This window comes from Osmerus eperlanus, chromosome 15, assembly GCF_963692335.1.
Source record: "Osmerus eperlanus chromosome 15, fOsmEpe2.1, whole genome shotgun sequence".
Classification (NCBI taxonomy): Eukaryota; Metazoa; Chordata; class Actinopteri; order Osmeriformes; family Osmeridae; genus Osmerus; species Osmerus eperlanus.
In genome coordinates, this window is record NC_085032.1 from 16,239,671 (window position 1) to 16,263,056 (window position 23,386).

At 50.7% G+C, this 23,386-nt stretch overlaps 1 protein-coding gene across 6 annotated transcripts in view; it reads right to left on the reverse strand.

The window, feature by feature from the left end:
- slc12a7b (solute carrier family 12 member 7b) overlaps positions 1-17,163 on the reverse strand; it is a 41,001-nt gene extending 23,838 nt beyond the window's left edge. For 2 of the 6 annotated variants that reach the window (XM_062479666.1, XM_062479661.1), the window contains exon 1: positions 16,871-17,162. In XM_062479666.1, the coding sequence (XP_062335650.1) occupies positions 16,871-17,018 (148 nt within the window). In that variant the 5' untranslated portion in view covers positions 17,019-17,162. Of the gene's footprint in view, positions 1-7,021; positions 7,434-16,870 lie in introns of those variants that run through there. The other 4 variants (XM_062479667.1, XM_062479663.1, XM_062479662.1 and 1 more) reach the window with 3 other exon arrangements.
- Positions 17,164-23,386: the final 6,223 nt, after the last annotated feature.

Genomic DNA, 23,386 nt, shown 5'->3' on the forward strand with positions numbered 1-23,386 from the left:
TACACTTCCAAACTAATTAAGTCTATCACACATTCACACCCATATCATGGAATAAGACTTAAAACTCAGACAATCATGGACAAAGTTACAGCTATCTACCCTCCAAAAATACAACTAGCTATTCATAAAGCTAGGGCTAGCAGTTAGAATCTTCCCACCTTCCTTGAACAGGCTCTCTAAGCACACAAGCAGTAATCACTTAACCAGATTAAGGAAAGCTCGTCCTTTTTAGAAAACAGACTGTGGTGCCATGGGCCCTAGATGGACCAGGACACAACCAAGACCCACGGTGGCTCCTTCCTGTTCCTCTGACACACTTCCTGTCCCTGCCACAGAGCTGCTGCGCTGTTGTGTTAAGTCTGTTATGTAACTGGAGCTAGCTATCAAGCACTGTGTTGTGTGTGTGTGTGTGTGTGTGTGAGAGTGTGTGTTGTGTGTGTGTGTGAGAGAGTGTGTGTGACAATGTGTGTTTGAAAGAGAGATAGTCTTAGTGATGCTTAGGAGAACTGATACCACACACACACACACACACACACACACACACACACACACACACACACACACACACACACACACACACACACACACACACAGTGCTAGTGGAGCAGTAGATACTCTCGGCTGTGGGCGATGCCTTTATGACCGTCTCCTGAACATCAACCTCTTCCCTCAACAGTTTCAAACGTCCGTTTTCAGACTTTTCCCCCCTCACACAGACAGGCTCATCTCTCCACTTCACAGAGGTCAAGGCCACTCCCTGCTCATGTCATGTGTTCCACTGCCTTCAGCTCTGACGTGTTAGCGTGCAGGAAGGAGCGAGCCGCGATGAGGTCAAATCACCCCAGTCACCAAGCCCTCAGGCCTGCTCCTCCACGCTCTGGGATTGATTACTCAAGTCTGGCTCGCAGACTCCCTCTAAGTGAGAAACATCTGGGCGGACGCAGCACGCTGTTGCTACGGCGTCTCCATGGAGACGCGCAGTGTGAGTCTGATTGGTTTTCGTCTCTGGCCGTCTCATTTTCAAAAGGTGAGAAATGAGGTTTCGATTACACCTCTGCTTTACCAACCAACCCTCTGACGGGCCTGCAAGTCTAACAAGGTGGTAAAACAAATAAACATAACTAGCACTGTTGTTTCAATTCAAGTGTAAACTGGACGCTTGTCTTTGTGTGGTTTTTTTATGTGTTTTAATTTAGAATTGCGTAGAGAGAAGAAAAAGAGAACACCCTCCACACACACACCTAGAAACAGCTAAACAGCTACAGTCATCTAGAAACATCTAAACAGCTACAGTCATCTAGAAGCAGCTAAGCCAGATGAGGGATGAGAGAAAGGTGAACAGCAGGTCCTCTATACTCCAGTGGATGTCACTGGTGTTCTATAGACTTTGTTGCTCCCTCAACAAACCCTGACACACACACACACACGCACACACGCTCACACACGCACACACGCTCACACACGCACACACGCTCACACACACGCTCACACACACACACTCACACGCACACACACGCACACGCACACACACGCACACACACACACACACCATTGCATGTAAGTGATTCAGGCAGTAGATTTGTCTCTCACTCTTGCAGCTTTAATAACTTCCAAACTCACTTCCTAACCTGCCTGCCAACGCTCTCAGCAGGGGGTTGATGGGCCCTGGGAAACAGGTCCTGCCCTCCTCTCCCCCCCCCCCCCCCTCCTCTCCCCCCCTCTCCCCCCTCTCCCCTCCTCTCCCCCCCTCTCCCCTCCTCTCCTCTCCCCCCCTCTCTTCTCCCCTCCCCTCCCCTCCCCTCCCCTCCTCTCCTCTCCTCTCCTCTCCTCTCCCCTCCCCTCCCCTCCCCCTCCCCTCCTCCTCCCCCCCAGCCCCCAGCCCCAGCCTCCTCCCCCCCAGCCCCCAGCCCCAGCCCCCTCCTACACCTTCTGTTACGGTTACTACAGCCAGACCATGAGTAAAAACAAGCTTAATTGGCTGTTGAAGAGGACGCAGTGACTCAGCAGAAAGATCCCAGCGTAACAGACGGAGCGGCATCAGAAGAATCCAGGTTCCTGTTAGTGCTCTGAGTCAATAACAGCAGGCTGGCCTGGTTCCAGGAATGGTCTCAATACAGACGGCAGAAGACTGGATGGACCCTGAAGCTGTTACACCCTCTGCTGAGAGGGTCTAGGCTGGACCTGAGTGTGTGTGTGTGTGTGTGTGTGTGTGTGTGTGTAATAGAGTGTGTGTGTGGTTTCTTCTGACCAAACCAAACCTTGAGTGCAGGACAGATGGTGCTGAGAAGAGCATGGTTGGATGGGAACGCAGAACCAGAACTCAGAACCTAGAACTCAGAACCTAGAACCTAGAACTCAGAACCTAGAACTCAGAACCATGAACAGAACCATAGAACCAGGGAAGGGGCTAAAGGACTGGTTGTGTGAGTTCCAGGAAGTGAATGAAAAGCATGGGACCCTTTATGTGACACACACAAAGACTTCTCTTATCTTCTGGAGAACACCTGCATCATTCTGAAAACAACATGGAGTTCCCCAGCGGTCTACACACACATCCACCCCTGACCCTGCCCGACCTTATGACCCTACAGGACCCTACAGGACCCTAACCTTCACCTCCACCCCTCCACGCAGGCCTGTTCTCTTGTCCTGTGGTTACACGAACACAGTAAAAAGAGGAACAACATGATCACCAAAAACACACAGGACAAAGATCCCTTCATGAGTGTGCATCCCCCCCCCCCCACACACACACACACACACACACACACACACACACGTGGTCTGGTCTGTGCGAGGGTAGAGGAGGCTTATCAGGCGCAGCACATGGATGGGTTCAGAGGGGCAGGAAACAGGAAGTGTGGATAGCAGGAAGTCCCCAGCAGTGACTGTTAACCAATCCTCTCCAACACTCTTTTACACGCTCAACATAGCCCAGCAGTCAACCACACGGTCAAAACACCCTTTCTGTGAGTGTGTGTGTAGTATGTGTGTGTAGTATGTGTGTGTATAGTATGTGTGAGTGTAGTATGTGTGAGTGTGTAGTATGTGTGTGTGTTTGTAGTATGTGTGAGTGTGTAGTATGTGTGTGTGTGTGTAGTATGTGTGTGTAGTATGTGTGAGTGTGTGTAGTATGTGTGTGTGTGTAGTATGTGTGTGTAGTATGTGTGAGTGTGTAGTATGTGTGTGTAGTATGTGTGAGTGTGTAGTATGTGTGTGTAGTATGTGTGAGTGTGTGTAGTATGTGTGAGTGTGTGTAGTATGTGTGTGTAGTATGTGTGTGTAGTATGTGTGTGTAGTATGTGTGAGTGTGTGTAGTATGTGTGAGTGTGTGTGTGAGTGTGTGTAGTATGTGTGTGTAGTATGTGTGAGTGTGTGTAGTATGTGTGTGTGTGTGTGTAGGCAGGGAACATCCTCCTGGGTAAGTTATGTTGAGTGTCTTTTTAGGTTTAATGGCTAAAGACACACAGGCGTGTTTTTGTAGTTGCTGCTGGCGTGAGAATCTAAGTTATGTGTCCATGTTAGGGGGCGACACAGACACACACAGAGACAGAGACAGAGAGAGAGAGAGAGACAGAGAGAGAGAGACAGAGAGAGAGAACTTGACATAAATGAGAAATTAAGCATATCTCTGGGCGAAGGGCCTACTGCAAGCCTTGCCGCTAGACATGTATTTAAATGTCACAACCTGAGGGACAGTGAATAAACCTTGTATGACTGTTTAAAGCCTTTTGTATATCTTACTGTAACATGCATTTATCTGTTACTTTTCTACAGTCCTCAACTTACTATGTTACTGTTATTTTGCCATATTATTATTGTTAGACTCCTTGTAAAATGTTATGATATATATATGTTAAAATGTCCATTCAATATGGACTGCTTTGGCAATACTGCTCAACCCGAACTGGTCGGAGGTTTCAAATCCCCCCTCTGTACTGAGCGTCTGCTAAATGAACAAATACATATATTACAGATCTAAATGCAAAGTAGTAAAATCCTGTTTTGAAAACTCCCAGGTCTGGTTCAGAGAGCTCAGGCTCAGACACACAGGTGTCAGCCAGCTTGTCTCCTCCTGCACAGGTTCTCCCAATGAGAGACACCAGCAGGTAACCCTGCACAGGTTCTCCCAATGAGAGACACCAGCAGGTAACCCTGCACAGGTTCTCCAATGAGAGACACAAGCAGGCAAGATTTAAATAAATGCTTAATATCAACAGATGGCCGTTAGCTAGAGTAGTGTCAGTACAACAGCTTATAAAACAGATTGTGGTTTGATGTTGTACAGGGCAGGTTAACCAGGAAAACTAGGTTTTAAACAAAACCAGCTGTAGAATAAAAACAAAACACCTGTGTTTTTTCCAAACACACTGTGTTTCCATGTATAAACCTTGTAGGTTAGCCAGCCTGCCAGCCAGCCAGCCTGCAAGCCTGCCAGCCTGCAAGCCTGCCAGCCTGCCTGCCTGCCTGCCTGCCTTTCTGCTTTTGAACAACTCATATCCAGCGGGCAGTCACATATGCCTCTGGGAGATCAAACCAGTTCTTGGTCGGGATCAGTCGTTGACAAACATCCCTTTGCATTCATACTGCACACACCCAGAAACACAAAGCTATCTTCAGAATGCAGCTGAAAGCTCAGTTTTAATCACCTACTGTTCCATTCCAGACCAGTCTGATCTAAAACAGTTTAACTGAAAACTCTAAAGAGTGTTCTGAAGTGTGTGTGAGTGTGTGTGTATGTGTGTGTGTGTGTGTGGCCGGGGCTAGGACTTCTCTAGGCCCAGTGGTCTGGCTTGGCAGCACAGTCGGATACAACTGAGGCTTGCGGACTGAAATTCATTTAATTAAAGTTTGGTTGGTTTAGACTGCAGAGCGGGGCAGGGGGGCGGGGCAGAGTGGCGGGGCAGGGTGGCGGGGCAGAGTGGCGGGGCAGGGTGGCGGGGCAGGGGGGAGTCAGGGGGGTTATACAGGGGAGAGACAGAGAGAGAAAGTGTCTGAGAAGGAGGGAGAGAGAAAGTGTGAGAGACAGGGAGAGCGAGAGACAGAGCTGAAAACACATGGTTGTCGTGTCTGTGATCTAGTGGCTTCTGGAGGTGTGCGTGAGGTCCAGACCCCTGACATACTCACAGAGGGGTAGGGGTGGTGGAGTCTCCACTCCCTTGCTGTCAGCCAATGGGAAGCCAAGCAGCGAACCAATCAATGATATTGATCACTTTCCCATGTGTCAACATCGCATCTCTGCATTTAAGTTGGCACACACACACACACTCACATGCTAGGTACACACTTGCATGGTGCACACACACACACACAGGCTACATAGTGTGCAGTACACACACACATATACACGAGAACTGTTCTTCACTGATTGTTTGATTCTGGTCATTCTTCTTCCTCAGTGTAAAATCATAACCAGTTGGCCGGCTACAATTATGCACCATATTGGCAATTACACAGAGAAATCTGATTGGCTAGGGCCTTGTGAAACGGCAGGGGGAAAATGAACAAAACGACTAACAACAGAGAAGACTTGGCTAAAGTGATTTCGAATCGTTTAAGGTGTCATGAAGACAGCGCTCTGGTACTGAGGGAGATGGTGAACCAAACACAGGACCAGCTAACAGACAAACACGTCTGTTGTTGCACTGTAGTTAAGATACTATCATTTGTGTTCACTGTGCCCATTAGCTGAGATGTGATTACTTTGCAAAGTGGCTGGAAAATACAGCCCGTTCCTTGACTAACCACCGAACTACTGTAGAACTACGCACGTCTGATCCGCGATCTTCTGCTGCACCTCCTATTAGCACTATTAGCATGTCACTGTGGATAGAAGCGTCCGCTAAATGAATAACATGTAAATGTAAAGTGCTTCTGTATGCTGGGGCTAATGGTGTTGCTGGAGGGAACACAGAAGACAGGACAAACAGTCCAAGTTCACAGACAGAGGAGCCGAGAGAGGAGGAGGGAGGAGGAGAGAGGGGGAGGGAGGAGGAGAGGGGGAGGGAGGAGAGGGGGAGGATGAGAGAGGAGAGGGGGAGGGAGGAGGAGAGAGGGGGAGGGAGGAGAGAGGGGGAGGGAGGAAGAGAGAGGAGGGAGGAAGAGAGGGAGAAGGAGAGAGGGGGATGGAGGAGGAGAGGGGGAGGATGAGAGAGGAGAGGGGGAGGGAGGAGGAGAGAGGGGGAGGGAGGAGAGAGGGGGAGGGAGGAAGAGAGAGGGAGGAGGAGAGAGGGGGATGGAGGAGGAGAGAAGGGGATGGAGGAGAGAAGGAGAGGGGGGAGGAAAGAGAGAGGGGGGAGGTAGATGTAGAGGGAGAGAGATGGGAGAAAAGAGAACGAGAGCAAGGGAGTGAGAGATAGAAAATAAGAGAGGAAAAAAAGTGATGGAGAGGGAGAGAGAGGGAGAGAGAGAGAGGAAGGGAGGTATGGAGAACCACATGGGTGTTTTATTATTTCATTACTCACACTTGACTTCCTGAGGTTCATGGTGCGATTGTTTTCATGTTAGTGTCTCAATAAACCACCGATAAAACAAACAGGGAGGGAAAGAAAAGAGAGCGGAGAAATAAAAAGGAGAGGAGTGGGTGATGAGAAAGAGAGGTGAGGATGTGGTAATGAGAGCTGACACAGGGACAAACCCCAGGCCTTCCCCCCCCCCCCCCCCCCCCCCCCACACACACACCCTCCCCAGTGTGCCGAGAGCTTCAGAAGGACAGTAACTGTCTGTCTCCTCCTCAGACAAACACAAACAAGCCCCAAACAACAACAACAACAGCCAGTATAAACTGGTCTCTGCCAGGCGTCAGTCAGCAGAGAGCTACAAAGTTCCATGTCCTGAAATGCAGAGTCATGATACAGTACTCTACACCACATGGTCTCAATAAGGAACCACGGCTCATTCTGCTTTGCGAGGGGCTTCAGCGCAGCTTATCTCAGGGAGCCTCTTGCGTCTCTCCTGGAAGGTTCTGGAGCTGTGTGGTCTCAGCCCCCCGGCGGGGGGTCAGGGGGTCCTACTGACTCACCTGGAAGGGCGGCATCCTCATCTTCCTCCCGGAGCACGTTGTTGTCTTCATCATCATCATCTTCCTCGTTCTTCTTCCGGGATCGTCTGCCGTCCTTCACAGGGACCACCGTGAAGTTGGTGGGCATTTTCACAACATGTGACTCTCTGTCTATCTCTCTGCGTGTCTGTGTCTCTCTTCTGCCCTCTCTCTCTCTGCCTCTCTCTCTCTGCCTCTCTCTCTCAGCCTCTCTCTCACCCTATCTCTCTCTTATATCCCTTGTTTTTTTCTTCTTGTTTTGTCTCTCACCCTCTTTCTCTCTCAGAAAAACTCCCACGGAGAATGAAAAAGAGTTTCTCTCTCCCTCCGTCTCTCCCCGTTACGGTTCAGCTCTGTTTAACTTCTCCTCTCTCCTCTCTCTCTCTACCGCTCTCCTGTTGTCGGTTCAGAGTTCTCCGTTTTCACCCCTATCGCTTGGATACTGTGGCCCCATGTGACCAACCCCCTCTCTCCTAATAAGGAAGAGCTGTCCCGCCCTGTATGAGAAGTGTCCATGTCTCCCTTCCTCTCCCTCCCTGCCCCTCTCTCCCCATACATACACACTGTTACTCCAGTGTGAGTGGAGATGTGAAGACAAGACCGGAGCTTAGAGGCTTGTAGGCAGTGCTTCCTGAGCTCACATGCACACTCAACGACACAGGAGAGAGCAGAGTAGAACACTACAGTATAGTAGTGTACTACTACAGTAGTAGAGTAGAACACGAGTTCCACTATTCTAACACTGTTCCACACTGTTCCACACAGTGTGGAACAGAATAGAGTAGAATAGAGCAGAGTACAGCAGACCAGACCAGAGTAGAACTGACCAGAGAAGACCGATCAGAAAGCGATCAGAGTGGAGGAAACTGACAACGTCTACAAAGCAGTTTCAGACAGGGGGGGGGGGCTACCACTTCCTCCCCACAGTCATCTGAAACCAGATGCCCACTCTGTGACCGGTCACACACACAGCCCGACCCACACACACACAAACCGCCCTTCCCTGTACGTCCCCCACACTGTACATGTTCAGTACAGTGTGTCCAGGAAGTGGAGTGCAGGGGAGTGAGACCCTGAGCAGTTATCAGTTCCAGGCTTTGGGCTGGCCAAGCTATGACTCACTCCCCTTCTCTCCACCCAGCCCTGACACAGTCTCACAGGGGCCTGACCACAGACACACAGCCTGTCTGTCGGGACCTGCGTGTCTGTGTTGGAGAGGTGGAAGAGAGAGAGGACAGGAGGAGAATGAGGAGTTACGCAAAATAACACACCTACTGCTATGAACAGACATAGCGTGGTCCCTTTTCTGAGAAACATGATCAAACAAACACAGTTTGTTCCCAAGCAGACCAAACTACAGACTGTGTCTATCAGCACCGTATATTCTCATCAAGCACAGTTCAAGAAGTTTCTAGATAGCTTGTCAACTGACCCTGGGTGTGTTGGTCACATTGTGTCATAGGCTGGACAAAGAGGGAACTTATCCTCTCCTGGTTTCAGCATGTGGTGGAGGAGAGGCAGAGGAGGGGGGGAGAGGAGGAGAGAAGGAGGAGGGGAGGAGGAGAAGAGGAAAGGAGAGGAGGAGAGAAGGAGGAGGGGAGGAGGAGAGGAGAGGAGGAGGGGGAGAGGAGGGGGAGAGGAGGAGAGGAGAGGAGGAGAGAAGAAGGAGGGGAGGAGGAGAGGATGAGGGGAGATGAGGAGGGAGAGCGGAGGAGAGCAGAAGAGGAGGAGAGAATGAGGAGGAGAGGAGAAGGGGAGATGAGGAGGGAGAGCGGAGGAGAGAAGAAGGGGAGATGAGGAGGGAGAGAGGAGGAGAGGAGGAAAGGAGAGGAGGGAAATAGAGGAGAGTCCAGGAGGCACGTAGTCTCGCAGGGTTGCCAGCCTTCCCACTGAGGAGGACAAAAGACCCTCTCTTCCTGGAGAAGCAGTCCTAATCACGCAGGGGTGGAGGCTGGGGTGTGTGTGTGTGTGTGTGTGTGTGTGTGTGTGTGTGTGTGTGTGAGGCTGTAGTCGTGGGAACAGTGGGCTGGGGACCAGTACAGCTGAGGTGGACTGCTGCGTTCATGATTGAATCCCCGGTCAGTCGTGTTCTGTGACGGCCCTGGGTCAGAGTTGAAAGCTAATGCAGAGCTGTAACAGAGCCGGAGCATTGTGGGAAAGCTGTTTATTAACATGAGCGTCCATCCTCCATGCCATCAGATTCTCTATCATCCTGGTCTGATAATAACGCAGCTCTGAAGCGAGACTTGTCATTGCAGAGGCGTGTGTGTTAGAGGGGGGTTACCAGACCCCAGGCCAACAGGAACTGCTGCAGTTTAGGAGACTGAGACCACAGTTCCCACACTACCATGAGGGACTGCCTGGGGGAGGGGGGGGAAGAGAAAGAGAGAGAGAGCGAGAGAGAGAGAGAGAGAGAGAGAGAGAGAGAGAGAGAGAGAGAGAGAGAGAGAGAGAGAGAGAGAGAGAGGGGAAAGAGTGAAAATGGAGAGAGGAGATAAAGAGAGAAAAAAGGAGAGGAGAGAGAGAACAAGAGAGATAGAAGAGAGAGAAAGAGCAAGGACAGAGAGGGGAGAGTGAGAGAGATCATATCTGGGCCCCTCTGGGCACAGACCAGAGTTATTTCTAATCAAGAGGGATTTGATTTGTGCCCAAAAAGAATCTCTTTTCTCCTCCTAAATCTATTCAAGGATTATCGCAGGGTAAGGTAAACAGGATAGTTTAGTTCCCTGACACACACACAGCTTTACCACAGCCCCACACTGAGCTAGCAGGCAGAAGATTCACCTTCACTAGCAACAGACCAATTTTCTTTTTGCAAAGGTTTGCTTTGCATGGACTTTGGCTGAATCCAATATCCTGGTCTTGGTTTCTGATTGGTTCCCAGTCAGCATGTGATCACACAGAGGACCAGAGCATGATGGGAAAAACAAATAACCGTCTGACCAAGCAGGTCTCCAACACCCGAGACTCCAGGTGAGACAGGATGAGGCTACAACAGGCTCTGCTCCGTTGGGGAGCAGAGCCTGACATTCCCTCCAGCCATGGCTGGAGGGAATGTCATGCCGGAATAAACAGCCTGGATCGATGGAGACAGAAGGGAGAGGAGGAGATAAGGTTGCTAATGGAGTCACCCAGAACAGCCCAAGGACAGAGGCCTGGAGATGGGAGGGAGGGGGAAAGAGAGAGGAGCGAGACAGACACAGAGAGAGAAGGAGAGACAGAGAGAGGAGAGACAAGAGTGTGTGAGAGAAAGAAGAGTGAGAGAGAAAGAAGAGAGAGAGAGAGAGAGAGAGAGAGAGAGAGTGTGAGTGAGTGAATGAATGAGTGAGAGAGAATGAGAAAGAAGGGGAGAAAGAGAGAGATAGAGGAGAGAGAGGGCAGGTGTAAGATCCTAAAAGGGTCCTACTGCCCCCTCTCCTGGGAGAGACCAGAACCTCGATGCAGGTGAGTCGAGGCAGGTGAGTCTCCCAAGAAGAAGACTGGCTGGTCATCCCTTCTTTCTATTGGACCGGCTACAGCACCTGTCAACAGTCCTGCTTGTATCAATGAGAGAGTGAAATATGAAGCCGGCATTACCACGACCAGTGACAGGAAACTGTCAGAAAGTGTGGCAGAGCCAGATTACAAAACTAGTACAAGCTGACACAAGAGGCTCTCCTCTTACACGAACGGCTGAAACACTAATGCTTAGGGTTTTAACCCCACCTCTCTCTCTCCTTCTGTAAGAGGATCAGACGAGTTCTGGGAGAACTGGTGGCACGCCACCGCCCCCTCCTGGCCAAACAGGGACAATACAGCTCCATCGTGGGTCTCCAAGGGAACCACACTTCGTTTTATTGATCTTGTGGGATAAGTGAAGATGTTGACATTACGGTGAAATTAAGTAAACACAGAAATAATATTCTGTTTATTTCATAGGTGATGGTGACATGTTGTACAGTATCTTCACACACTGTTCCTTGGCTCTGACAGAACTGCACACTCATCATCTGCTTCTGCTCTCTACATGCAGTAAGAGCACCTCATTAAAGCGTTCTCGAAATGAATGAAATTTAAAATATCAGTACGTGTGCTTGTATAAATCCCATGTAATAAAACCCAGAATCAAACCTAGCCTCCAGACAGGTGGGCTATTCATTCAGAGCCTAATAAAATTTTCAAAAAAAACAAAAACAAGATCATATAAATCGCCTCAGAAGTCATATTTTCCAGCGGTGAAACCATGGAAACGTGAGAGCTCTCCACTTCCCTGCAGCGGGAAGCTGACCCTAACCCTACACTGTCCAGGATCTCACCAAGGCTTTGACAGCGAGCCCTGAGCTGGAGACAGGCTCCAGACCTTAACAGCGAGCCCTGAGCTGGAGACAGGATCCAAACCTTTACAGCGAGCCCTGAGCTGATGACAGGCTCCAGACCTTTACAGCGAGCCCTGAGCTGGAGACAGGATCCAGACCTTTACAGCGAGCCCTGAGCTGATGACAGGATCCAGACCTTTACAGCGAGCCCTGAGCTGGAGACAGGCTACAGACCTTTACAGCGAGCCCTGAGCTGGAGACAGGATCCAGACCTTTACAGCGAGCCCTGAGCTGGAGACAGGATCCAGACCTTTACAGCGAGCCCTGAGCTGATGACAGGATCCAGACCTTTACAGCGAGCCCTGAGCTGGAGACAGGATCCAGACCTTTACAGCGAGCCCTGAGCTGGAGACAGGCTCCAGACCTTTACAGCGAGCCCTGAGCTGGAGACAGGATCCAGACCTTTACATATATATCATCCCTAATGTGCTAACCTAGCATTAACAGCCATATCCAGGACGAGTTTGGGTCTTTGACGACCCGGGCACACATGAACGCCCTCATCCCAGAGTCGCCTTGCACGCCTGTCACTCATCCGCTGAGCCTGACTGCAAGGTGTCGGGTGACATCCTCCTCACTTCGATGGCTGTCGCCGCCTCACAATCGCAGCATTCCACGTCCTGATGGAACACTGGCACAAGCTCCACCCTGACTATAGAGGCAGGGGCGGAGTCTGAACGCGCTCCCTACCCTTATACTGTATGTGGTCTGTATGTGAAGGTCTATATAAGGGTCTGTATGTAAGAGTCAGGGAGAGAGTCTGTGTGTGAGCGCCTGCCTGCCTGCCAGCCTGCCTGCCTGCCTGCCAGCCTACCTGCCAGCCTACCTGCTAGCCTACCTGCCTGCCAGCCTACCTGCCAGCCTACCTGCTAGCCTACCTGCCTGCCAGCCTACCTGCTAGCCTACCTGCCTGCCTGCCTGCCAGCCTACCTGCTAGCCTACCTGCCTGCCAGCCTACCTGCCAGCCTACCTGCTAGCCTACCTGCCTGCCTGCCAGCCTGCCTGCCTGCCTGCCTTCCAGCCTGCCAGCCTGCCTGCCTGCCTGCCTGCCTGCCAGCCTACCTGCTAGCCTACCTGCTAGCCTACCTGCCAGCCTGCCTGCCTGCCTGCCTGCCTGCCTGCCTGCCTGCCTGCCTGCCTGCCAGCCTACCTGCTAGCCTACCTGCTAGCCTACCTGCCTGCCAGCCTGCCTGCCTGCCTGCCTGCCTGCCAGCCTACCTGCTAGCCTACCTGCCTGCCTGCCAGCCTACCTGCCTGCCAGCCTGCCTGCCAGCCTACCTGCCTGCCAGCCTGCCTGCCAGCCTACCTGCTAGCCTACCTGCCTGCCTGCCAGCCTACCTGCCTGCCAGCCTGCCTGCCAGCCTGCCAGCCTGCCAGCCTACCTGCTAGCCTACCTGCCAGCCTACCTGCCAGCCTACCTGCCAGCCTACCTGCCTGCCTGCCTGCCAGCCTGCCAGCCTGCCTGCCTGCCTGCCTGCCTGCCAGCCTGCCAGCCTGCCTGCCTGCCTGCCAGCCTGCCAGCCTACCTGCTAGCCTACCTGCCTGCCTGCCTGCCTGCCTGCCAGCCTGCCTGCCTGCCAGCCTGCCTGCCAGCAGAGAGGACACTGGGGAAGTTATCCTTCAGTAGCACCCTGCTAACTATGGCAGGTGGAACACACCCACATGGGGCCATTTGGGGAACCTGACACCCACATGGGGCCATTTGGGGAACACCAGTTGATGATTTCCCTCCCTTCAAATAGCCTGCACACACTCCTGAGTTTAGACTGGGAACAGCAGACATCACAGTAGGGGGTTAAGTGGCGAACATGACTCACCACACACATAGTATATTACTTTCAAATGTGTGTATGGAAAGGCAGGAGAGGGTAATAGTGACTAAATGTAAAATGACTAAATGTAACAGGGTTTTACAGCTGAAAGACTGGAGCAGGAACCGGTCAGGACCCTGCTCTGGGACTGCTCAGGCTCTGGGACTGCTCAGGCTCTGGGACTGCTCAGGCTCTGGGACTGCTCAGGCTCTGGGACTGCTCAGGCTCTGGGACTGCTCAGGCTCTGGGACTGCTCAGGCTCTGGGACTGCTCAGGCTCTGGGACTGCTCAGGCTCTGGGACTGCTCAGGCTCTGGGACTGCTCAGGCTCTGGGACTGCTCAGGCTCTGGGACTGCTCAGGCTCTGGGACTGCTCAGGCTCTGGGACTGCTCAGGCTCTGGGACTGCTCAGGCTCTGGGACTGCTCAGGCTCTGGGACTGCTCAGGCTCTGGGACTGCTCAGGCTCTGGGACTGCTCAGGCTCTGGGACTGCTCAGGCTCTGGGACTGCTCAGGCTCTGGGACTGCTCAGGCTCTGGGACTGCTCAGGCTCTGGGACTGCTCAGGCTCTGGGACTGCTCAGGCTCTGGGACTGCTCAGGCTCTGGGACTGCTCAGGCTCTGGGACTGCTCAGGCTCTGGGACTGCTCAGGCTCTGGGACTGCTCAGGCTCTGGGACTGCTCAGGCTCTGGGACTGCTCAGGCTCTGGGACTGCTCAGGCTCTGGGACTGCTCAGGCTCTGGGACTGCTCAGGCTCTGGGACTGCTCAGGCTCTGGGACTGCTCAGGCTCTGGGACTGCTCAGGCTCTGGGACTGCTCAGGCTCTGGGACTGCTCAGGCTCTGGGACTGCTCAGGCTCTGGGACTCAGTGACCACAGAGAGGACCAGGAGTTAGCAGACAGGGACAGACATAGCTCAGCGGTAGAGTTCAGAGATCGCAGGTTCAAATCACCCCGCTGTACGCCACTTTGGATAAACAGTGTCAGTGAATAGATTAGTAGAATAGAATAGTTTGTGTGTCTCCTTCCCGCTGCCTTGAGCCAGCTGCTGACGACCTGTCACCTCTTGATCTGTCCAACACAAACCACCAGGGATAGAGTTCCAGCAGGATAGGATGGAGTGTGCAGTCCGGCTGGGCAGGAGGATGCCAGTACCTGAGCTAAACAGCTTTGGAAACGGTTGAAAGTTGGATAATATTCAGCAGTGTACTAGTGAAGGACACTCCCTTCTTAAGTAAGACTAAACAGGGCACAGTTTGGAACAAACATCCACCACCCCACACCCTCCACACGCACATGACAGCAGTATGGACCAGAGCTCATACAGCATGCCTAAGGCCTGTTGTTCACTATGTGCTGACTGGAGGACTCCAAATAAAACTGCAGAGGCAGTAGGCAATATGATATCCAGATGTCACACACACACATATAAACACGACACACAAACACAAATGACACACACAAAAACACATTACACACAATCACATTCTCTCTCTCACACACATCCACAAGATGTTGTGTATATCCAGCATACGTATCTCTATACTAGTATGCATGCTAGTATATTAGCTTACAAGTGTGAATACTTTCCTACTTGTGTCGAAGCCAGTATACTAGAGACTAAACCAGTGTATTAGTGTGTATACTAATGTCGTGTACTAGTGCATTAGTGTATATATGCTAGTGTACTCGTGTTCATGCTAAGACAACACTAAACAGAGGGAGTGGCTGGGGTGATCCAACAGGCTTATCTATTTAAACAGAACTAAACTAAAAGTCTGCTGTTTGTCAGTTAACTCCCTGAACTGACTGTGCTTAGTGAGTCTGGGTGCAAGTGTGTGTGTCTGTGTATGTATGCAGTATACATGAACCAAGGACTGTGAACGTTTAGGAAAATGTGTAGCCCTACCCAATCAATTTCCATGCAGAACCTTCCATAGAAGTACTTAACACTGGTATTAGACTACATTACCCAACATGCACCAGCCTTCTGTAATCTATCTGAAGAGGTCTCCCAGGAGTCAACCTCTCCCCTCACTGTTCAACAGTACAGCGACAGATCAAACACATCCAGCATTACTACAGCCAACATCCCCAGACTTTGTCCAGACTAACAGACTACGACTATGTCCTCACATTCAACACACAAACTATTTGTACTATGGATAGAAGATTGTGCTAACTGAATAAAACTGACAACAGAACAGTCACTGCACAGCTGCATTAATCACATCCCAGCTATTTAAATTAAATTAAATTACAGATGGCTGTTTCCACCGGTTAGTTCGTCTTCTGGATCAACGCTCGACTCTGGAAGCTCAGACTTCTTCCCTAGATGAAGTAATATACGTATACATGCTGTACTAGTGTATTTTATTTATAGTTTTTAGTCGTTTGATTTGGCTGCTCTGACCTCTATGACCAGCAAACTGCTTCAAAACAGAACGGTTCTGGAAACCAAGCTATGATTCATGCCCGGACATCAAGCTATGAGTCCTGCATTGATTAAAATATAATGTTTGTGAAGGAGGATGAGGAGGATGAAGTGGATATCAGAATACTGGAGAGAAATGCAGCTGGGTAAAGGTAGACAGGAAGGGTGGACTGTGTTTCCATAAATTTTGTGGTCCAAGTTCCATTAATTGTGATTCCCTTGCTGCATTCTTTTCATCCTCAATAGGGGAATCAACAAGCTAATTAGGTACCACATTAACCCCTTGTCATGACAGTCTGTAGATAAGTGGTGTTGGAGAAGACATACAGTCAATACACATTTGAAAACGCCCACATTCTCTGCGACCTTTAAGACCATTGTTTGTCATTAGTCATGTTAACATCAAAACAATATGTGAATGAACCACATGTGCCAGCTTGTCCTTGTAATGACGGTTCTTTGACATGTTCTCAAGCAGCTTTTCTACGGTGTTGTCTTGGGTTGGGTCCACAACACTCCAGAAAGTCAATGCGTACACCGTGCTCAGCCTTTAAAATGCTATATCTAGACAGGGGAGAGAGGGAGACACTTGCTGCTCCCCAAATTAAACCTGGGAACAAACTGATCCGATGTACGCACTCCAAACGCAATATCAAGCGAGATTTCAAAAATAATATTTCCTACAGAACGCTAATAATGTTAAGCATGCATCTTCAGTTCAATTATTCAGTAGCTTTGACGATCGCCATTGGTTGAGAATCCTACATTGCGTTGACGTTATTCTACAACTTCAACCACAGACTGGCACTGGCACTTTCAATAGCCTGTTGCTAAGCGCCACCTTGGCAGGGGGCGAAGAAGGTTTAACAATAGCAGGAAGATAAGGCGAAAATAACACCTGCCATACTAGGACAACAAAGCAGTAAATGCATGAGCGTAATATTATATTACATGCTACTATTGAGCAGACCCACAGTGCAAAAACCTCTTTCTATTGAGTTAAAAACTTTAGGGGGCGTATAATCTCTAGTGAATGTAGCTATAAACCATGCCTCCAAATAACTGTTAGGAGGGGTGTGACATGATAATGTCCTACAGTCGCCGAAGACCACCCTCGTTAGCCTACGTACTGTATAACTAAACAAACTCAATTCATAATATTCACAACCTCATCCCTGCTAGATAATAAAAGATGTAGTGTTTAGTTGAGGAGTTGTCATCCCCGGAAATTTACCGTATTTGTTGGGCTCCCTACTATACTCGAGGATAGGAACCGCGTCTTGTTGGTTTAAGGAGTCCCCAGCTGCCCCTCCGCTGCTGTCAGGTACAGGGTCACGGTCGGAGTACTGCCCAACGGGAACAACCACAAATCTGTCGCCCATGTCCCTACTTCAAGCTCCTTTACCGGACGCCTCAACGTAGGTCAATATTTCAGGGCTCAGAACGGCTTTGCGCTGTGATTCAAACCCCGTGAAGTAATATTCCCTGGGTCCACTGTCTGCAACATAACAATGTACTGTATGGGACACGCGCTGATCCTCGGATTGATTACACTGAAGGCGGGACGCTGCACTTCGCGCTCTCATTGGTTGAGGGGTCTCGCGGACCGGTGTCAATCCGCGCCAATTACGAATCAGAGTATCAAAGTTGTGCTGGCTGACGAATTTGGACAGTCGGCACACAATTTTAAACGAGAAAAAACAATTGTCTTTGGTTCTACTTTTGATACATCACGGCTGTTTTACAACCATATGGCCAAAAGTAAACGTAGGAGGAACTGGTGAAGTCAAGTTTACGGCGACGTTCATGTGAGCCCGTGTAGAATTGTTGCTAGGTAAGCTTATGACATTTCAAAAACGTAATTAATTGAATGCTCGTTATTTCCTACTACTACTTTTCGTTTCCCTCTAAGAGTATGAAAGGGAACCATAGCCAGCTCAAACTACTACCCCAGTCCTATAACTCCCAATTAACTGCAAATCTTGTGGAAAGATTCTGAAGACTCTCATTACAGACCCTGGCGGAAGGTTGTGAAATGTTGTTACAAATTAGCACTCATCTCTCACTTCCTGTTTTGCGCACCGCAAACTCGAAGACAGAATACAACACATAAGCTAGCACACTCATCCTGCTGTTGAAAACAAATGTGATGCTCGAAATGTCTGCATATTCTGCAACATGTTTGGAATAGAGTAGTCTACTGTTGTTGGCCTGTTTGTTCTATTGCCAAGTCACACCGTCACTCGTTATGAAAGCATTTACTCACACACACACATATTTTGTGGACGTAGGCCTACTCCAAGAGCCCACTCAGAGAAACTGCTGGAGGCTGTAATTAAAATGGTTGATGGGGCTTGAATCTAGCCCGACCGAGGGCTTAACCTCTCCTTATGTGAGGCGTTTTCTGAGGACTAGTTTAGGTAGCGCCCCCGAGGTTTGGTCGAGGCTCTGATTGGATTAGAGGGCATGGCGTAGATAGTAATGAATGGGTCCATTATATGCTGGCTTGTCATTAACCAAAGCTGCGTGCTATGTTTATTCAAAATATACGCAATTTTTCTCAACTTCGTAACCTGTGTCAATTAGCGCTGTTGGTTTGACGTTGGTGTTTAGCGTCACGTCAGTGTAAACTGGGAGGATGGATGGACGGGAACAAAAAGGCCGAATAATGTGTTGTGGTCCGTCTCTCAACACACTGTGTAGGCTTGGTTGAGTCCGATTACTGTGCGCTGTCTCTCGGCGTTCTTGCTTTAATGGTGGTTGTCATAGTGATTCTCCCCTGGGAGGGAAACCGGGCTTTGTACCAGTCAATTACCGGGGGGTTCGTACCGTGCGATTGATTCAGACCACTTAACCTTTACATTTACATCAATCCCACTGTTCAATATTTTACATGCCTGTCAATGTAAGCGTCCCTAGTTAGTTTCTAAATACTCTTGAGTGTAGAGAAACTAGCCAGGGCTTACACTGTCTAGTAAGGTTTTTTGCATGACGTTTTTTGGCATTAAGCCATGTGTCATTTCCACTTTCACAATTTGACATGATCGTGTGCAAGAGTAGACATACACGGTGTGTGCATCACTGGGCTGTAACAAACCGCAGTAATGGTAAAGAGTGAGTTATCTGCCAGGTCATGATTGTACTCATTTACTGTACCGAGGGAGCTCTTAGCCCCCTGTGGCTGCATCTTGTCAGAGATGTACTGGGGCCAGTGGTGCGTGTTCACCATGTGGTTCAGTGCTATAGCATGAAAGGCACCTTTTTATTCAGAAGTGGATTCCCTGCCGTTTGGGCATTGTGGTCTTTCTGTCACAACATTGCACATCCAGACCCACGGTCCCCGACCCCAGGCCCCAGACCCCCGACCCCAGACCCCCGACCCCAGGCCCCAGACCCCCGACCCCAGGCCCCAGACCCCCGACCCCAGGCCCCAGACCCCCGACCCCAGACCCCAGACCCCAGACCCCCGGCCCCTGAACCAGGCCCCAGACCCAGAATTGGTTATTAAGGTAGAGGCTGCGATTCTCTGCAAATGTGTTTTGTCTGTTTGGGCAAGGGTTGCAGATGGGACGCTGTCTCTAACTAGATCCCTGGGGTGGGGTTCTTTTTTATTTTCTATTCAGGAGGGACTGAGTGTGTGCGTATGAGTGTGTATCACGGCTGGCTGACTACAAATCCCTCTCTTTCCCCCTCATCTCCCTCCCTTTCTCTCCAGCCCACCCCCTCTCTCTCCCCCTCCCTCTCTCTCCAGCCCACCCCCTCTCTCCCTTCCGCTCTCTCTATCTCTCTCTCAGGCTTATTTATTTATTGTTTTCTACCTGGTGTAGTTTCCTCTCTGGTGGAATGATGTGGCAGCAGGGGGGAGTTGCTGGAGGAGGGGGTGAGGGGGTGAGGGTCTGCGGGGGTGAGGGTCTGCGGGGGTGAGGGGGTGAGGGTCTGCGGGGGTGAGGGGGTGAGGGTCTGCGGGGGTGAGGGGGTGAGGGTCTGCGGGGGTGAGGGGGTGAGGGTCTGCGGGGGTGAGGGGGTGAAGGTCTGCGGGGGTGAGGGGGTGAGGGTCTGCGGGGGTGAGGGGGTGAGGGGGTGAGGGTCTGCGGGGGTGAGGGGGTGAGGGTCTGCGGGGGTTTGGCCATCATGCCTCTCTGGGGGCAGAGCGGCATGATGCCTCTGGGGGCAGAGCGGCATGATGCCTCTGGGGGGCAGAGCGGCATGATGCCTCTGGGGGCAGAGCGGCATGATGCCTCTGGGGGGCAGAGCGGTATGATGCCTCTGGGGGCAGAGCGGCATGATGCCTCTGGGGGCAGAGCGGTATGATGCCTCTGGGGGCAGAGCGGCATGATGCCTCTGGGGGCAGAGCGGCATGATGCCTCTGGGGGCAGAGCGGCATGATGCCTCTGGGGGCAGAGCGGCATGATGCCTCTGGGGGGCAGAGCGGCATGATGCCTCTGGGGGCAGAGCGGTATGATGCCTCTGGGGGCAGAGCGGCATGATGCCTCTGGGGGGCAGAGCGGCATGATGCCTCTGGGGGCAGAGCGGCATGATGCCTCTGGGGGCAGAGCGGCATGATGCCTCTGGGGGCAGAGCGGCATGATGCCTCTGGGGGGCAGAGCGGCATGATGCCTCTGGGGGGCAGAGCGGTATGATGCCTCTGGGGGCAGAGCGGCATGATGCCTCTGGGGGCAGAGCGGTATGATGCCTCTGGGGGCAGAGCGGCATGATGCCTCTGGGGGGCAGAGCGGTATGATGCCTCTGGGGGCAGAGCGGCATGATGCCTCTGGGGGCAGAGCGGCATGATGCCTCTGGGGGCAGAGCGGCATGATGCCTCTGGGGGCAGAGCGGTATGATGCCTCTGGGGGGCAGAGCGGTATGATGCCTCTGGGGGCAGAGCGGCATGATGCCTCTGGGGGCAGAGCGGCATGATGCCTCTGGGGGCAGAGCGGCATGATGCCTCTGGGGGCAGAGCGGCATGATGCTGGAAGTTGGATCAAAACAACCGCGGAGTGACAGGGCTTAGAATGCCTCAAACCATCTACAGGTTTCCTCGTTTACCCCACGTCTGCCCCCCTGGTACCCCTGCCACCACCCCACCCTCCCCTCAGTTGTCCCTGACCCACACCATCCCCCTGTTGCCCCTGACCTCCCACTCTATCCAGCAACACCTACCCCTTGGCTGAGTGCATGGCTGGGTTTGACCATGAGAGCTTCAGTGTGGCATGATCTATGAGTCACCTCTCCCTTTACAGCCGTGACTCTAGTGACTCCCCCACCGGTATGGACACCGTGGGCTACATTACATGTGAAGAGTTTCGCTTTTATCTTCTTAATCACCTTTTCAATCACGTCTTAAAGTAGCACCGATCTAATATCCTTACCGTAAATGTGTTGCTGTGTTCGCGAATACTGTATACTGTCATTTAGCAGATGCTCTTATCCAGAGCGACTTACAGTAAGTACAGGGACATTCCCCCTGAGGCAAGTAGGGTGAAGTGCCTTGCCCAAGGACACAACGTCATTTTGCACGGCCGGGAATCAAACTCGCAACCTTCTGATTACTAGCCCGATTCCCTAACCGCTCAGCCACCTGACTCCTAATGTATATAAAATAATATACATTAGATTTACATACTACAATAATTATAATCTATAATATGCCACCGTAGGGCTTATTTCCTGAACTACAGACCCTGGTCTGGTCTGTAGTTCATACCAGCAGGACAGACCAGGGGCTGGTCTTCGGTTTCTTCTTCTCTCCCCCGCGAGGTTGGGACCGGTCGGGGCTTTGTCTCAGCTGCTGCTGGGGGGTTATTTTGAGAGGGGGACAAAGAGGGCTGGGATGGTTGGCATACCAGCAGAGACAGACCGCCTAGCCCAGCCCTAGCCCAGCCCTAGTCCTGCCCTAGCCCTGCCCTAGCTCTGCGGCTTGGCAGCTCTGGGCCTGACTCTATCCCTTCCTCTCCCCCCTCCCTCCCTCCATCCCCCAACCCACCCCTCTCCACGGTATTGACTTCAACCTCTCTCCTACTCTCTCACGCTGACGTGATCATTTCTAACTTGCACTCATGGAAGAGGGGCTCACTGCATGGGCTGAGGCCATACCGCAGCGGCCTGGGTTCAAATCCGGCCCGGGGCCCTCTGCTGCATGTCATACTCCCTACCCTGCCTTTCCTGTCTCTCAATACTGTAACTCAAAAAATAAATATGAAGGCTGACATGCTCCCAAAAATATATATATTTAATTCCAAAATTTAACAATTGAATGAATAGCAACATGGACCATTTCTGGCCAATAGATGGCAGTGCAAACCATTACAATGTTGTACAACTCTCTTGATTATTTCTCTCTCTCTCTCTCGCTCTCTCTCTGTCTCTCTCTCTCTGGCCTGATCCCCTGGTCTCAAACACTTGAGGACCTGCATGTATTTAAAGTAAAAGTCCAACTATATCACAACCATGAAACAGAACACAAAACGTGTTATTTTATTTTTCCGTTAGTTCTAGATGATTGAGAAGTTTGTTAATGATATTTAATTTTTGGATTAGCTAACATGCTACTGTTATGAAGAGCTTCTGCTAAAATGACATTAAAGAGTGTGCATGTATTTGGCCTGTGGAGTAAAAACCCAAATCAAAATTATATACGCATCATATTTAGCTACAAGAAACTAAAGTTGACCTACTTTTACCACACTAGTGGGCAAAAGTCACAAGCCTCCAGAGCCAACTTTTAACTAGTTATTTTTTCTCAACCCTTAAGATCACAACTATTGTGTTTGTAACTGTAGCTAAATATTAGATCCTTTTTAGGCCCTTCCCTTTGTTCTCTAAGGAAATGAAGAAAATAACATACGTATATTGAAACGATAGTGTGCCCATGGCCAATACTGGGTTGTAAAGCAGATCTTTGGGTGTGTTGTTGGTCCCTATGGGCTGTCTGTAAGGACACTAACTCTCCATGATTACCATGGTAAAGTGAAAAGAATGTTGATTATGCGTAAAGGAACGTTAGCTTCCTGTTTTACCATATTTTCTAGCTCTGTCCTCAGCTATCTCCTGCATAGGTCGCATGGCGTCCCCATTTTGTACAATACACACTGTAAAATGTCAGCACACACGTTTACAGGGGTGTCTTCTGATTGTAAAATGCCAGACAACAATCGTCAGCTAGATTCCTGGTGCCCTGCTATCTTATTACTGCTGTGGACTATTTGCCTTTCTTTGTGCAGCTGCACAGTCCAGACTGCCTTCGTCACTGGAACACCAGCCTTCTGCTTTTCTCTCATATGCTGTTGGATTAAATATGTTAAATTGATGTCATTTCATATTTAGTTGATTACAAACACACCTGATCAAATTATAGTATGTAAAAAGAAACGATTCGACTCTTGTGCCCTATTACAAAGGTTTTTCAGTTGTATTTATTGTATATAATTGAGAACATAATGCAAATTTCAGAGAACACTGCAGTGGTAGGAGCAAAACACACAGAACCACACGGCAAACACGGTTGTAGAATGTTCTACTCCCCCATGCGTTCCACAGGGTGGAGTTGCCCTGGGCGACGGTGCAGGTGAGTTCTGGACTGTTTGCAGGGAAGGATCTGGAATTGAGCTGTTTGCTCACTCAGTCCTGCCTTCTTCCCAGCAAAAAACATTCTCGCAAAGCATGCTGGGAGCTTGGCTCAGGGGGCGGATCCACTTCATCCTACATCCTGGATGCTCGCCACAGTTAAACCTCGTCCATGGAGACTCCCCAG